We start from the raw sequence: 16,493 nt of genomic DNA on the forward strand, positions 1-16,493 counted from the left end.
ATGAAAGGTGGTGGCTAAGCGGAAGCCAGTGTTACTTTGGGGGTCCCGCAGAGCACCCGGGAGCCACACAGGAATGGGAGGGTACTTGGGGATGCCCACAAGTCTTCCGAGCTAAACCCCAGCTTCCAGAGGCCATGCAATCCCTAATTATGACCCATACGCTCCAGCCAGCAGCCAACATATGGCTCAGCGAGAGGGTGGGTCCAAAAACAGCAAAGGCTGTTGGTGAAATTGTGGTAAAAAAAATTTAATGAATTAAAAAAAAAATCAGTGAAAAAGTAGGTTACAAATTGAACACATTATACACACACGGGTACACATACACTCTCTGTCCCTCCCTCTCTTTCCCTGTCATCGTTACTAATGGGCTGAGATAGTCTGCGAGGAGGAAAAGACATGATAGCCCAGTGATTTTTAAGTAACATTTCAAACACAAGGTTCAGTATGGAATAAATGCTCAATAAATACTGAATAAATGGATGAAGAACAAATGATATCTGGAAAGGACTTGGCGTAGCCTCGAAGAAAAGGGCTCATTAATTGTCCCCATCTAAATTAGAGATTATCTGTTCAGTGGCAAGAAAGTTTAATCTTCACAGACGAAATCCTTCATATGTTCAACTAAATAGTAGACACGTGGTTGTGGGAAATAAGTTTAATTTTCATGTGTCTCCTATTTATTGAACAAACGAAGGATTTCATTCGTGAAGATTAAATTCTTTGCAAGCACTCTCAGGTTATTTGGTAGGGCCTACAATTTATAGTTAAACAACTAAGAATATTAATTTAATTTGGATGTCCTAAGTCTCCATGTCTTTCTTTACTATTTATTTCTCTCTTCTGGGCTCCTATCCACAGTGATGTCCCCCATTAGCTCTTCTAAAGAAGAATCCTCTTTGCATCCTAAGAGGTCTGTATTTCTCAGGGAGTGCTGGGCGTTTCAAAACCAATATACCTAAACCTTGCTTAAAAAAAAAAATCTCATCTTTCTCCCATCAACAATCATTTATTTACTCATTCAAAAAGCATTTATTGAGTGTCTGTTGGGCCTTCCAGGGAGAGAGCCAGCTGGGCAGTTATAAGTCAGCCTAATACTGGGACCCGGCTTGCCCAAAGTGCTCGGGGAGAGAGCCGCAGGGTCTGAGGGCATCTGCCAAGGCCTCCTAGGCGAAGGCACTGGAGCTGTGCACTGAGATGTCAAGGACTTCCCTGTTTCTCTTACTTCATTTACCGAGCAAATTTTTCTTGAGAAGTGAGAGGATTATAATTCGAGGCACTGTGCTAATCTCTGGGGACCGAAGGACCAACAGGACAGATCCTGCTTACAAAGGGCTTATAGGCTTACGTAAAAGCTGCACTATTCTCCTTGGTGTCTCGGGAACTCCACCCTTCTGGGCACCCTGGTGAGCTCAAACACGGATGTCACTTCTGATTTCTCCTTCGACACACGGACCTTACTTTTCCATCTTTTCCATCCTTATTTTCTCTTGAAGGCAGAATCTGTGTGGACACTCAGAGAAGCTTCTCAGCCTGGTTCCCTTGCTCACTCTATGAGTTGGCATTTCTGCCAGTTCATCCCTGCTTCCTCATGACCACCATCTTACTAAATGCCCTGTAGAGTTTTCTACTCTCCGTGGAGCAGAAACCAGAGCCATCCCCTATCTGGCCTTGGAGGCCTGCAGCTGGCCTCTGTCTGAATTAGAAAAAGGCACCCTTTTGGGGGCACAGCTAGACAAGGAGACTTTGTATGAAGAAAAAGTAACCCTTTCCTCCAGATGGCTTGGATTCCAGCTCCCACTCACCCACTTGGCCAGCATCCACTATACTTGGAGGCCCTGTGGTTTTTATCTTATTACTTTCATTTTTTTCTCTTGCTGCTTCCCTACCTTCCTCTCAGCCAACTGGCCTACTTTCCTGAACAAAGCTGACATGTTCTCCCTGTACCCATTCCTATGCCTTCTCCTCCTCACCACCCACTATTCTTTCAAGGCTTCTGCCAGGTCTCACCTCAAAACACCAGCATACTTACCATCTGCAGTAGTCATTCATTTGGCATTTACATGTTTGAAAACTCATACATGACAGGATCTAGTAAGTCTCATTTGCCCTACTGCATTGTGAGCTTTTAAAAGGCATCTTAATCTTGTTTATTCCAGAGGGCTTATTGAAGGCTGAAGTAATGACTGATATTGATAACAGTGACTTAAAAAAAAAAGAACAGATTTCCCACAGACTTCCAATAGGTAAGCGGGTTCTAGAGAATGAATGTTGAGTAAGCCTTGTTGATCTGGCTTGAATTCCTAATACTGAGAAGTCATATAACTCAGTTTCTTTCCAAATAGAGTGGTGCCTTCATGCCTCAAAAGTGAGTTTCATCTCTCAAAAGAGGGGTTTACTCTGAGATTTGTCAGGAGTTCCCAAATCCCACTCCTGCATATCATGTCCCACCATAAAAAGTTTACTTCCTGGCTACGAATCGTCTCTTCCCCAGCCTCTCGGTTTCCTCTTTACTTCCTTTTCCAGGGCTAGCAGCTGCAGTTCTTTTTTCGGTCGTTTTGACAAAGAAAACTTCAAAAGCAGTCACTGCCAATCAGCAGACTCAGGGCAAACCGATAGGCTTCCTGGCTGGCTGAGTAATTCCCTCCTAGCCCCCATCTTGGTAAAATGCCCCCCAGCAGTTATGACCCGTCTCCCTTTGTAGACCGGAGGGCCTTGTCTTGTCCCAGCCCCAAGCCACACAGGAAATTGCTCAGGTGACAATTTCAGGGCCTCTACCACATACCATTCCTTCCTCAACTGAGGGAGAAGACAGTGCCTCTGTGGAATGAGTCCCTCTGTGTCTTCCGAGAACAAAGTCCACACACGTATTTGGCCTCACACACGCATTAGGCCCCCCAAGCAGCAACATGCTTTTACTCCTAAGGCTTGCTTTGCTCTTATCCCCAACCCATTTCTGCAAGAGATTAGATGGGTCCTAAATCATATCGAACCTCTAGCCTAGGGCCTGAAGCCCCTTGTACTCTCCCAGAGGAGGGTACCCACTTCTCAAGCAACTTCTTTAGGAGCCTTCATTCACCCCGCCTGACAAGCTGGGTGCCCCCCTGGGCCATCTCCCTCCTCTGCCCTGAAGCTGTAGCCAGCCGGAGAGAATCCTGATGCTTTGGGCTTAGATGGTCTTTGAGCAGACCTGCACACCACCTGCTGAGCTTTGCTCTGTGGTCCCCCCCACCCTCCCCAGCCCTAATCTGCATGAGTTTCCCTGACTTGCCAATGTTTCCAAGGAGGGTGGATCCCACACTCTAAAGGCTCCCTGAAGATGGTCCCTGTTCCTTGAAGACAACCAGTTGAGCTGGATGCCTGAATGCAGGATGCCTGCTCAGGACAGACAGAGAACCCTGCAGAGAGTCACAGGGCTTCACAGGCCCAGCAGGGGTCTAGCTCAGGAGAGCCAGTCAGGGCTCCGGTGCAGAGCATGGAGCTGGGAAGGAAGGAACACTGTGACTACAGCCTCAGGAGGAACAGTCTTCCTTTTGAGCGTGGGTGGGAATCACCTTAGAAGCTACATGAACATTTATTTGCACCTTCTCCTTTCATCTTTTTCAAAAGCCCCGTCCTGTTAAGACTGGCTCAGGGCTAAACGTCAGGTCTCCATTTCAAGGGGGAAATCTATGGAAGCCTCAAAATGTGGAGAAGGGCGGGACAGGGGAACACACGGGGCATTCCTCCACTGGCGGGTGGCGCCTGCACCCCACTGGGGTGGGAAGAGCGCCAGGAAAGAGCCACGCAGAAAAGCCGTGGGCACCCCACAGATGCGGCCAGCACCCCTTGACACAGCAGGTCTCAGGAGGCAGGGACGTACATGGGAGTCTCAAGTTCGATCAGAAACAGCGCCATTTGACTGCCCGCGAGGGGAGCTTTTCAGAAAGTTCTGACAGAAGATGTGACGGCCAGAGAGGGACTTGAGAAGCAAGAGGACTCTCCTAAAGGTCAATCTTCAGTCGAAAGGGGAAGCCCGCAGCCTGGCACAGAAGCGCCGCACGTCGCCTGCTCTGTTTCTCTTTCAATACCCATCTCTTCAGACCCTCCAGATTCAGGGGCTTCTGCTTTATTGCGATTTTTTTGGCCCACATGTTCGCCCATTTACGAAGTCGCTGCACCTAACTTCTTACTTCGGAAGCACAGACGTCCTGAACCCAGCACCTGGACCCCCGGAGGCCCCCTTCCCCGTCCCCGCGCCCTCCCTCGGAGGTCCTCCCGCCGCCCGGCCTGCCCGGAGGGGTGTCCCGGGAGCCCCGGGCGCATCTGCTCTCGTTTCCCGCCCGGGCGGCCGGAGCCCCGCGCTCCCCGCCCCGAGCCCCGCAGCTGCGTGCGCCCCGGCCGCCGTCCGCGCTGCCCGCCCGGCGCTTTACCTCCATGGCCTCCAGGTGCCGGCTCCGCGGCGGCGGCGCTCGCTGTCCGCTCGGCTCCCCGCGCCCGCCAGACCCGGGGCTGCGGCGCGCAGGGCAGGGGCGCGGGGCGGGGGGGTGGAGCGGCGCGCCGGCAGCTGCCTGGCTCGGGACTGCGGGCGGCCCGGCCCTGCCCGAGAGCACGAGGAAGGGGGAGGCCGCGGGAGGGGGAAGGGGTGGGGAGCGGGGGAGGGAGGCCGGCGATCAGGGTTTAAATTTAGACACAAATCTAAACAGATACTGTCCCCTCCCAGGGCAGGACTCGAGCGAGGGAGTCACGACTCCATTAATCTGCCCAAACATGGGGATGGGACAGCCGTCTGGCCCCTCTTCCTCGCGAAGTTTCTGCAGGACCCTGGTCTTTGCCCGGGTCCCAGCCCTTCTCAACCTCGCCCTCCTTTAAAATACCTTTTTCTTGCCCTAAAAGTTAAAGCTGTTCTTTTATTCTTTTTATCTCCCCTCTTTTCTGTTTCCTTCTTTTACGTGCATCCTTATTGGCTTTCTTTCCTCCTTAAAAAAAAAAAAAAAAAAATTATGGCATTCATGTCATACCTGGGTTTCCTGGCATTCTTGCGTGGGATTGAGAGGACCTTCGATGCAGCTGTGTTCTCTCCTGGCCCCAGGACCGGAGCTCTTCCAACGGAGCCTTCAGCGCTCTGTGTGGAACCCACAGGACCCCCTTTCCTATTTTTCATCTCTTGGTCTCTCCACGTGCACTGTCACGTTTTCAGGAAACACCGATCAATCTGTCCATCTCTTATCTGTGTACCGGGCGTGGGGGGAGGTGTTTGGGTGGGATCAGGGACCACAAGGAGTCCAAGCAAGGATTTTCAAGTTCCCTGTAGCATTAAATCTTTTTCTCTCCCCTTGATTTGATTGATGCATTGGATTCTGTGGGAATTTCAGCTCCCACAAGCTGCTTGCTAAAGGGCCTTTTTTGCCGTTCCTATTAAATAGAGTAAAGGGCAGGATCCTGAACATCCAATTCCCATAAGACCCAGCATAGCAGCCCTCCCCCAGGGCTGTTCTAGTCCTCCCAGCTGCGAAGAGGCTGAAGAAGAGGAGGCTGCATGGGAGGGATGTAGGACCTGGAATCTGCAGTAGGTGCTTTCTTGGCTACCAGCTTGTGTACTGGCCACCAGCCCTGGGTTCTGGATCCCTCTCCCCAGGACAGAGAGAAGAGGGGAGATGCGTGCAAGGACTGTGAATAGAAGGGGATTGGCTGTCCAGAAGGGGTGCCTCCGTGTCCGGTTGCCTGCCCTGCCCCCGTCCCAAGGTCTCACCCAAGTTCACTCCCTACAGGGGGGGCAAGCAGTGTCAGAGGGCAATAGCAGAGTGGGCAAGGGTAAGCCCTGTGAAGGGAAATATACGGAGAATCCCAAAAAGCAAACAAGTGGAGAGTTTGCTCACACTAGGAAAAACTGCTCTGATTCAGCTCTTCATCCCAACACCATCAGTGGGTCTTTCAGGCACTTAGATTGCTGCTCTGGGTACCAGTCTTAGAAACATGACCTCCTTGGGCGCCTGGGTGGCTCAGTCGTTAAGCGTCTGCCTTCGGCTCAGGTCATGATCCCAGGGTCCTGGGATCGAGCCCCGCATCGGGCTCCCTGCTTCCCCCTCTCCCACTCCCCCTGCTTGTGTTCCTGCTCTCGCTGTGTCTCTCTCTGTCAAAAAAATAAATAAAATCTTAAAAAAAAAAAAAAAGAAAGAAACATGACCTCCTTCCTATCATAGAACCTTCTAAAACCTGTCTAAAACACTAACAGCCCAAATGCCAAAGTGTTTTCCAGGTCTGAACATAGGGGCAAGACCTCAATTTCCAGAAATGGATTGTGAGTTGAATTCCAGCTCTGCGACTTTCTAGCGGGGTTTCCTCCGACAAGTCACTTACTCTCTCTGATCCTCAGCTTCCTCACCTATATAATTTAGTCGGCACTCTGAGAAGAGTAACTATTTTGGTAATGCTTAGCTTTGTGTACAAGCTCAAATGAATAGGGACCAGCTATTTCTTTTATTTGGAGCAGGTCATTCTGGGGACCCACGAAAGGGCCCCCTGGCCTTAGGAATTAAGGGTGAGTCCCCTCCCATTTCAGTCACACAGCGAGAGAGGCGAGCACTCTAGGGCATAGTTGGCAGCAGGAAAGGAGATTTCCTGGTACCTTACAATACGTACTTGTGCTTGTGACCGTTTTCTTTTCTTCCTTTTAAAGGTGCGGGACTGAGCGGGTGATAGGAACCTAGTCTCTTACCATGTCTTCCAACCCCGACTGGCGGTGTCTTTTTCTTTCTGCCTCCATCTAGTCTTCTTTTCGGCTCAGAATGGGGCTGCCCCAGCACAGGTTTCTGGCTTCACAAACAGAAGGGCGGAAGTGCCGACCCAAAGGAAACGGTTAGGCCCAGATAGCATCACAACCACCTGAAGTACCTTGCAGCGGCACCACACGCCCTGCCCAGGCCTTCCCTTGCCCAGCAAGAACCCGTGACCCACAGCCCAAACAAGCTCGGCCTCTGTCATGCTCTGGGCTTTGCTCTGGGGTCTTAAGACCTGCAGAGTGGAAAGCTGCTCCAGAGCTCTTTGGGCCCCAGGCAGGCAGAGGCCTTCCCTGGAGGAAGGAATGGAAAATGGGGAGAGAGCGGTGGAGGGGCGAGACAGCTCAGAGCTCAGTTTCAGCAGCCATGAGTAGGTGCGGGGCGGGGGCTGTGCTCCTCTCTTTTCCCCCTCCTGCCCCTCCAGAAGATCCCCAGAAGCCAGAGTGGAGGTAACCCAGCTGGTGAACACTCTATTTTTGCTGGGTCACCTGGGATTGTGACTTGCTGCTCTGAGAGCCTAAGGGGAAGGGAAAGTGGTTCTGAGGAGGTGGATCCCCTCCCTCTCTGGGGGGCTGGTTGTCTCACCAGGACCCACTTCCTTTACTTTCTCCCACGCCCCCTTCACACACCCTTGCAGTCTGACCAGACAGGCAGTAAATAGAGGCCAGTGCAGGATGAAGACAAGGGACACTAGAGACGTAGCTAGGGCAGGGGAGTCTGTGTGTCGTGGATCCCACGTTACCGCGGACAACCATAGGTACATAGCAGGTCCTCGATGGATATTTGGTGAATGAATGGGTGCATAAATGAATAAGTGGAGTAGATTAGTAGCATCTTTGTCATTAAATCAAAGGCAAAGCCCCTTCCATAGATGGGTCTCCAACGGGAGAAAAGACCCACTTGGAGAAAAGATCATTGAAGGCCATGATAAGTTAAGCTGTAATTTAATTAGTTTTTGAGCAGAATTGTCAAGAACCCAATCAATCAGTTCTTAGTAAGCGGCCATACCGTGCTGCTGATTGACCATTTCTAAAATTAAGAGCAAAAAACAAACATTCTTTCATGACTGCAAATATTAATGTATATACTTCAGCCCTAAATTCTGGGAATGTGGTAAAAACAAAACAGCGAATTCTGCCATAAGTGACTATCATTGAGGAACAGAGTTGAAAACACTGACATGAAAGCATGTCTTTTATGTGTTTAAGAAGTGGCAATGGAGGGTTTCCCAGATGGCAGAAGATGGAAGCTGGTAGCTGTTTTTTTTTTTTTTTAAGATTTTATTTATTTATTTGGTAGAGAGAGACACAGCGAGAGAGGGAACACAAGCAGGGGGAGGGGCAGAGGGAGAAGCAGGCTTCCCGCCGAGCAGGGAGCCCGATGTGGGGCTCGATCTCAGGACCCTGGGATCCTGCCCTGAGACAGATGCTTAACGACTGAGCCACCCAGGTGCCCCGGTAGCTGTTTTTAATGTGTGGAAGGTAAATTGAGGAGGAAGGCAGCAGGGTAGCAATGGGACCACAGGGAAGATGTTCATGTGTGCAGATAACAGTCAGCAGGGATTGGAGACCTCATGAGGAAGGCTTTTGACTGGCCCTTTGGGGATCAGGAGATTGACTACATAGGGAAACCGAGCAAATAAGTCGATATATTGAAGCCTATGGGAGCCAGGTTTCTGGGCGAGGGAAGTACAAACATGCAGGGGTGGGGTGGGGGGACTAGAATGAACTAGACTGGACTAGGATGAACTCTGGCGCTGGACTGGAGCGGGATGTATTGGTGTGACGTCATGGTTTGCAGTCTCTAGATAGCTGTAAATACCAATGTATATAGATACATGCATATATTTCTTAGTTTGAGCCACCAAGGGAACCTAGGAGCAGTGACATCCCAGTAGCAATCAGTGCACACAGAGCCCAGATCTTGGTTTCTAAATACCATTCACCACTAAAGGAACCAGGGCACCTGGGAGAAAATGGCTGATTATAGGGCTGGGGCAGATAAAAAAGCAAGATAAGCCTGGAACATCTTGTTTTGACAGAAAACATGGAAGTTCTCAATGAATGACAGAGAAGTGTTAAAAGGACATAGAACTCTGTTTGCAGGAGTTCCCACTGGCAATATTGGGATAACTTGGGGATAATATAAGGATCAAAAGAAATAATGATAGCAGTGAGGTATAACGCATGAAATAAAATAGAAGTTCAAGAGTCCAAACTGATACAAACAGGTGAGTGAGTAGGAGAAGAGAAAGCACAATACCAATGAACAAACACAAAACAAAGTTTAGAAGAAAACTGCCATATGACAATCATCATAGTTATAATTTCAGGTAAAAAATACTATTGGATGTTAAATCTAGTGGGTAAAAATGAGATGAGGAATGGGAATTTTACATAATTTAAAAATATCTCCCTTACAAGGTACTCACTAATTATAAAGGGGAAAAAGTACCTTTACAGAGAGCAAACCTGACATCATATTAATCAAGTGATCAAAGCAAACATGACCAACAGTGGGACAAATTGACATTACATGCTATGGGATGGGATGGGATACAAACGATGGGATACAAGAACATAACATCACTTCTGGAATATTCTTGCCCAAAGTGCATAAACTGAATTTAAACATGAGGAAACATTGGAGAACCTACATAGGAAGACATTCCTCAAAGTGACTGGTCAATCATTTCCAAACACAGTCAAAGGAAGGGCGAGGAAGGGTCCTAGGCTGAAGGAGATGAAAGTGACAGGACCACTGGTTCAATGTGTGGTTCTGGGTTGGCTCCTTTGACTATAGAGTCTATTAAAGGGTTATTGTATATACATGTATCAAATTATGACAATGTACACTTTAAGTATATTAGGGTGTTATTAGTCAATTATACCTCAAAAGAGCTGAAAAAAAGACAAATTATTAGGATAATTGGCAAAACTGTAAGGAATCCTGGGTGAAGGATATGTGGGAGTTCTTTGTATTAACCTTACAGCTTTTCTCGATGTTTAAAATTATTTCAAACTGAAACATGAAGGGAAAAGGTGGTGGGGGAAGAATTGAACTGTCGCATTTGTTTGATTTCAACGGACTCCCTGCCTGGTCCCTCCACGTCTGTTCCTCCCCCATCCACCCCCGCCCCAGACACCCCCAGGGTGGCCAGGGGCCTGGTGTCCCCAGTGATGGAGAGAGACAACAGGTAAAGAGCACCTAGTCTTCTTGCATGGCAGGGGATGGAGACAGGAAGGGGAAGAGTATTCAAGTCTTTCTTTGTACAAATATCTTTGCGTGGTTGTAGCAAACACACGTATCTTTATGATTTTGGAGGAGTTTTAATTTTTTTTTTTAAAAAGAAGAAACCGAAAAGCCAAACTGGACTGAGGGAAGGCTGTACATACTGACAGAGACTGCGCTCACCTCCAGGGAACTGAGGAAGGGTTTGGGTGTCCAAAGCTGAGAGAAGGCCCCATCAGGGATTTCCCAGGGAGGGGCAGGGGGAAGCCCAGTGAGGACACTGGTCTGATTATCAATGCCAAAGAATAGTGTTGACAAAAACCCAAAGGGGGTAGTCTGCAGGCCCCAACAGTTTGTGGCCTTCTTCTCCTGAGGCAGAGTCCATGTTTAGAAAGGAAATTATGCAGCCCTCCAAGGAACCTTATTGTATCATGCAGAGCACCAGAGCACCAGCCTCATCTCTAGCTGTAAATTAGAATGACCCAAGGAGCTTTGAAAAAAAAAAATCTATGCCTGGGCCCCACCCTTGTCAATAGGGAGTGGCACCTGGTATCAGTGTTTTGTTTTTTTTTAATTAAAAAATGTATATTTTTTGAAGATTTTATTTATTTGAGAGAGAGACCCTGTGCCCCACACGGGGGTGGGGGCAAGGATCAGGGGCAGAGGGAGAAGCAGATTCCCTGCTGAGCAGGACCCTGATGTGGGCTTGATCCCAGGAGCCCAGGATCATGATCTGAGCTGAAGGCAGACGCTTAACCGACTGAGCCACCCAGGTGCCCCCTTTTTTTAAGCCTCAGTAAAGAGGTAAATCCTGAATAGTCTAAGCTAATTGTGGAAATAACATTCCTCTTGCCAGAAATTGGTTTAGAGAGAAATAAGTGAGATTTTGGTCAATGAGATAAAAGGAGAAATCTTTATGCTTTTGGATAAGGAAACACAGAGGAAGAGATGCCCTGTAAATCTAGGGTGTTTTCTTAGCTAATATTATGCCCAGAACTACAGCAATCATTTTGCTACCATGAGAAAAGGTGGAAAGAGCCAGAAGACAAGCTCCACGAAGACAGATTTTTGTTTCTTTTCTGGTCACTGTATATCCCTTGTACCTAAATCAAGGCTAGGCACAAATAGGTCTTCAGTAAATATTCATCAAATAAGGAACCCGACAACTGTTGAGGCATTGAATTGGCCAGTTGTAGAGGGACTATCCCCTGGATTTCTTCTTACGTGAAGTAATACATTTCTTTGTGGTTTAAGCCATTTGAGCACAGTATTTTGTGATAGCTGAAAGCATCCAAATGATTAAGATAGATACAAACTTACAAGAAGACAAAATCAGACATCCATACCAGCATAGGCAAAGAAGCATTCCTCAAAAAAATATTCAGTGGAGATGTGGAGAAAGAAATTGGCATGGAAGGACAGAGAAACACACACACACACACACACACACAGATAAACAGAGATGGCAGAATATGAGGCAGAAAAAGAGAGTGGGAGAACTGAATAATACCTATTGGGGAAGAAAAAAATTTAGTTTGAAAAAATTAGAGTAATCACTGTCAGAATTTGAAGTGTCTTAATTCCTATCTGAATTTTGGGCAGCAGATGTAGCTAATCCTCTATCATTCCTTATTCTTCCCCCCCCACCAAAGATTTTATTTATTTACTCATTTTTAGAGAGAGAGTGAGCACAAGCAGGGGGAAGAGCAGAGCAGGAGGGAGAAGGAAAGAATCTCAAGCAGACATGCTGAGCGTGGAGCCTGATGCGGGGCTTGATCCCACAACCCATGAAGAGATCATGACCTGACCCAAAACCAAGACCCTCAACAGACTGAGCCACCCAAGCACCCTTATCTTTCCTTATTCTTTTTTTTTTTAGATTTTATTTATTTATTTATTTGGGAGAGAGAGAGAGCTTGCAAGCAGGCGAGAAGAACAGAGGGAGAGGGACAAGCAGACACCGAGCTGAGTGTGGAGCCCCAATGTGGGGCTCAATCTCACGACCCTGAGATCATGACCTGAGCCAAAACCAAAAGTTGGACGTTTAATCGACTGAGCCACCCAGGCGCCCCTCTTTCCTTATTCTTAAAAAGAAATAAAACTAGGGGTTGGGCATCTGCCTTTGGCTCAGGTCATGATCCTGGAGTCCTGGGATCGAGCCCTGCATCGGGCTCCCTGCTCGGCGGGAAGCCTGCTTCTCCCTCTCCCACTCCCCCTGCTTGTGTTCCCTCTCTCGCTGTCTCTCTCTCTGTCAAATAAATAAATAAAATCTTAAAAAAAAAAAAAAAAAAGGAGGGGCGCCTGGGTGGCTCAGTCCTTAAGCGTCTGCCTTCAGCTCAGGTCATGATCACAGGGTCCTGGGATTGAGCCCCGCATTGGGCTCCCTGCTCAGTGGGAAGCCTGCTTCTCCCTCTCCCGCTCCCCCTGCTTGTGTTCTCTCTCTCGTTGTTTCTCTCCCTGTCAAATAAATAAATAAAATCTAAAAAAAAAAACAAAAACTGATTTCTCCTAGAAAGAAAGTGGATCATATTTATAGAATTAGAAGTACATTTTCTTTTTTTAAAAGTATATTTTCATAGAGTACTTTCATATCACAATTTCTTTTCGGGTATTTTTAGTAATGTTAAGTGCTGTTGCAGTTTTGCCAGTAAAGACATTTACTAATATGAATCAGTTTCTTGGATTGGGCAGGAGCTTGTCCAAAGCTGGAGGTTACCCACATGGCCTTAAAAATAAATATCTGCAATGGTTCTACACAATAAAGTGAAGCAGGTTATGAGAAAGAATAGTACCCGAGTCCCACCTACCACTCCTCCCCTTTGCTTTCTTGACATGGACAACAGGCTAAGAATGAAGTGGGAAGTTTTCTTTTTCTTTTTTTAAAGATTTTATTTATTTATTTGTCAGAGAGAGAGAGAGAGAGCACAAGCAGGGGGAGCAGCAGAGGGAGAAGCAGGCTCCAAGCTGAGCCAAGAGCCCGATGGGGGCCTCCATCCCAGGACCCTGGGATCACGACCTGAGCCAAAGGCAGATGCTTAACCGACTGAGCCACCCAGGAGTCCCGAAGTGGGAAGTTTTCTGCACACTACATGCTCATTTTTCAACCCCAGCAAAGTGCACATTTGCAAAAATTTACTAGAAACCTGTGTCCCCACCTGTTAGTTTCTCTTTTCCTCTTGGGGTATCCATTTGTTAGGACAGAAACCTGGGAGTCATTCTTGATTCTTCCTTCATCTTTACCAACCAGGTGCTGCCATTCCAGCTCGAAACACCCTACCATCGGTACCCCCGCCAACCCCCAAGGGCGTCTAGATAAGATGTCCTGGTTCCTCTCCGCATATTTCCTAATTGTTGTGCTTGCACTCAGCCTGACCCACCATCTCCCCCCACAGTTCCCACTCTACAGACAGCAGTCTTTCTCCAACGTGGAACCCACACCCTTTCCTGACAAGGCCCTGCTGACCTCAGTCAGCGGCCTCTTCTCAACAGAGAACACCCAGTCCTCCACACTCCAGCCGTCCTGAACTGCTTTCAAGTCTCTGAAAGAGCTCTGTTCTCTGCTTTGCCCAAAGTGAACTCTGATCCATCCCTCAGTTCTGGGTTAGGCTTCCCCCGGGGAGAGGGTCCTGACCGTGCTGTCCCTCCCCCATTCCCTGACCTCCCTCTGCCCCCAGGGACACGTTTCCCACTTGCACCTCCTGCCTGGACTCTTCCTGTCTTTACAAGAGTTGCTTTCTAATTGCCTGTTTACTTTCTTTATCCTCTTGCAGAACTTGAAGCTTAATGAAGGCACATTCCATTCTGCCTTGGTCAGAATTCTATGATCAATGCCGGGTTCAACTTTGTTGAGTAAATACAGGTTGGATGAATGAGTAGACACTGACTCCATGCAAAAGAAGTAGACAATCCATACTGTGATCCACTTCTTGAACATCCACCTAAAAATGTGGTAAGAACATAAAGAGGAGTAACATAGAGGGTAGCACAGAGGTTTATAAAGACCAGCATTGAAACCAGACTTCCTGGGTCCTACTGCGTGACCTTGATCAAGTTACTTCGCCATTTCGCCCCTCTTTTTCTCCTTCTGTAAAGTAATAGAATTTACCACATAGAGCTGTAAGGATTAAGTAAGTTAATACATGTGAAATGCTTAAAATAGTTGCCAGTGAATAGTGAGATGAGTGCTGGATGGTTCTTGACATAGCAGTAATAGGAGCAGGATCTGTACTGTGTCATGAAGGAATGATTATGACCAGGGGCAGGTTCCTTCCCAACATGAATGCATCCATGTCCATCTCCCAATTCCAAGCCATCCGCTTATGATTTCCACCCACTTCTTATAAAGTTCTCTGCTTGGCTGCAGCCTCACCTTGGAGGACAGGTACATCTTTGTCACATTTCTCCTCGTTTGTACTTTATTCAACAGTTCTTGAATATTCTAAGTTCAGATTCAGTTCTGCATTTTTTTGCTTGCATGTGCCAAAAAACAGGGGCGGGGGGAGGAAGGGGTTCCGTATCTCAATTGTGAATAAATTTCACTATCTTGAGCGGTGTTTTTTCATTTTGGAAACTAGTTTTAAGTTACCCTCATTTAAATAATACATACATTTCATGCGTAGGAACTATAGGGTTTTTCTGGAATCATCAAGCATTTGACCTATTTTTCTGAATGTTACCACTTATCAACTTGTTTACTTGCCTTCATCCCATCGGATAACCTCACAACTCTAAGTGCCAAAGGCTTTCCTGTGATTTTACAGTTTTGGAGTATGTCATTATTACATTTCCTTTACTTCTGTTTCTTCATTCACTTTTTCTGCTTCCCCACCTGTGATAGTACTTGAGACTTTCTTTTAAAAGATCTTATTTTTAAGTAATCTCTACACCCAACGTGGGGCTCAAACTCACAACCCTGAGGTCAAGAGTCGCATGCTCCGACAGAGCCAGCCAGGTGCCCCGTACTTGAGACTTCTAAAGATTTTTTTCATTTTGGTGGACCCAATACCATTCGGCCCTGGGGAGGCCCACACCGGGTCCCGATCTTATAAGAGTGTCATTTATCTGAGAAGGCAGTAAATAGTAGATCCTTGAACATTTGAATCATACTTCGAACTAAATACTAAATATCCTGAAGCAGTGTTAACCCTGGCTGCCCTTGGGTCCTGAGGAAAGCCTGGGGGCAAGAGGAAGAGGAAGCAGGCCTAGGTGAGCTTGGTGGAGATGGGGATGTTGGGGCTCTGGGTGGAAGAACCACGTGAGCGAAGAAGGGCTCCAGGAGCCTGAGGACGGCAGAGAGGGACATGAGGGTTCGTCAGATTCCAGCTTGGACAGTCCTCAGGTTTGCGAGCGTCTGCTGCACCAGGGCACACATTAGCCCTTTGAGTAGGCATTACATTTAAATCCACCCTGGGCTCGTTATAGGGGGCTGGCTGCTCCCAGAGCCCTCTGGGAGTGCTTTATGCTTGGTATTTGCTTCTGAAAAATAGGGGATTATTGACCTTGAGCAGAACTACTTCTGTTTTGTCTTGTTTCTTTTTGCACTATGATGGGAATTTTAGGCAACGACAAAGAGAAAGACATGGGGTGAGCAGGGAAAGAGAGAGAGAGACAGAACGACCACGCACCTGTAGCAACTGAGGGCAGAGGGGCCACTCCAAGGACTGGGGACCCCAGGCCCCTAGCACATGTGTGCTTCCTAAAGGGCAAAGCTACTTCACCGTTCTCTTTCCTCATTTGAGAATGAGTCTCATCAGTCACCCGAGGGCGTAGGAAGGAACATCTAATGGAAATGACCATAAATCTCAAATGAAAATGGGGTAGGCACTAAATCTGATCTCACACAGCCTAGCTGGCAATGGGCAAAGGAGGCCAACAGCCCCTGATGGGAGTCACACAGGGAGATGAATGCATCTCTGCTGCTCAAAGGGGGATGGTGTGGGCGGCAGTGATCGGGAGCAGGGTGGGGGTGGGGTGGAGAAGGAATTTGCATCTTGTGGCTTAATCAGATCCGAAACCTAACATCCTGTTTTCTGTAGGTTGGGCACATCAGTAGCCGAAAGCCTCCTCTGACCATGGCCAGCCTCAGGAAGTGAGTGTCAACAGCCTTGCAGATGGAACCCAGCTCCCCGAGTGACCATGCCTGCAAAGTGTCCCCCCTGCACCCTGACCAGGCCCCCTGCCCTCCCTCTACCACAATTCTAAAACTCCAGACCTCACCCCTCCTCTTCGGAGACTTATCAACAGGAAGTTAAGTCAGCTGGAACACTCTATTCCCTTGACATTTTTGTTTTAATTCTGCAGCTGTGTTTAAGGCTTCATGAATTCTCTCTCTGGCTCTGTCTCTTGGGTCTGTCTGTTTGTCTGCGTGGTGCTTTTTCTCTCACACCCATGCACCAAGTCATGGTTACCATAAGGCTGGTGGACCGGAATGGGAAGTAGGATTGATAAGAAGGAAGTGGGGTGGTAAGAAAGCACTTTAGGGACCGTAATAAGAGCAGTTGATGAGCT

The 16,493-nt window shown here is 47.8% G+C and overlaps 1 protein-coding gene across 3 annotated transcripts in view; it reads right to left on the reverse strand.

The window, feature by feature from the left end:
- Nucleotides 1-4,578, reverse strand: part of RCSD1 (RCSD domain containing 1) — a 64,883-nt gene extending 60,305 nt beyond the window's left edge. For 2 of the 3 annotated variants that reach the window (XM_064594380.1, XM_064594379.1), the window contains exon 1: nt 4,410-4,578. In XM_064594380.1, the coding sequence (XP_064450450.1) occupies nt 4,410-4,415 (6 nt within the window). In that variant the 5' untranslated portion in view covers nt 4,416-4,578. The remainder of the gene's footprint in view (nt 1-4,409) is intronic. The other variant, XM_045877540.3, reaches the window with a different exon arrangement.
- Between the last annotated feature and the right edge of the window lie 11,915 nt (nt 4,579-16,493).

This window comes from Mirounga angustirostris, unplaced genomic scaffold (genome assembly GCF_029215605.1).
Source record: "Mirounga angustirostris isolate CCGP_5_RB_7025 unplaced genomic scaffold, mMirAng1.0.hap1 SCAF_6, whole genome shotgun sequence".
NCBI classification, from domain to species: Eukaryota; Metazoa; Chordata; class Mammalia; order Carnivora; family Phocidae; genus Mirounga; species Mirounga angustirostris.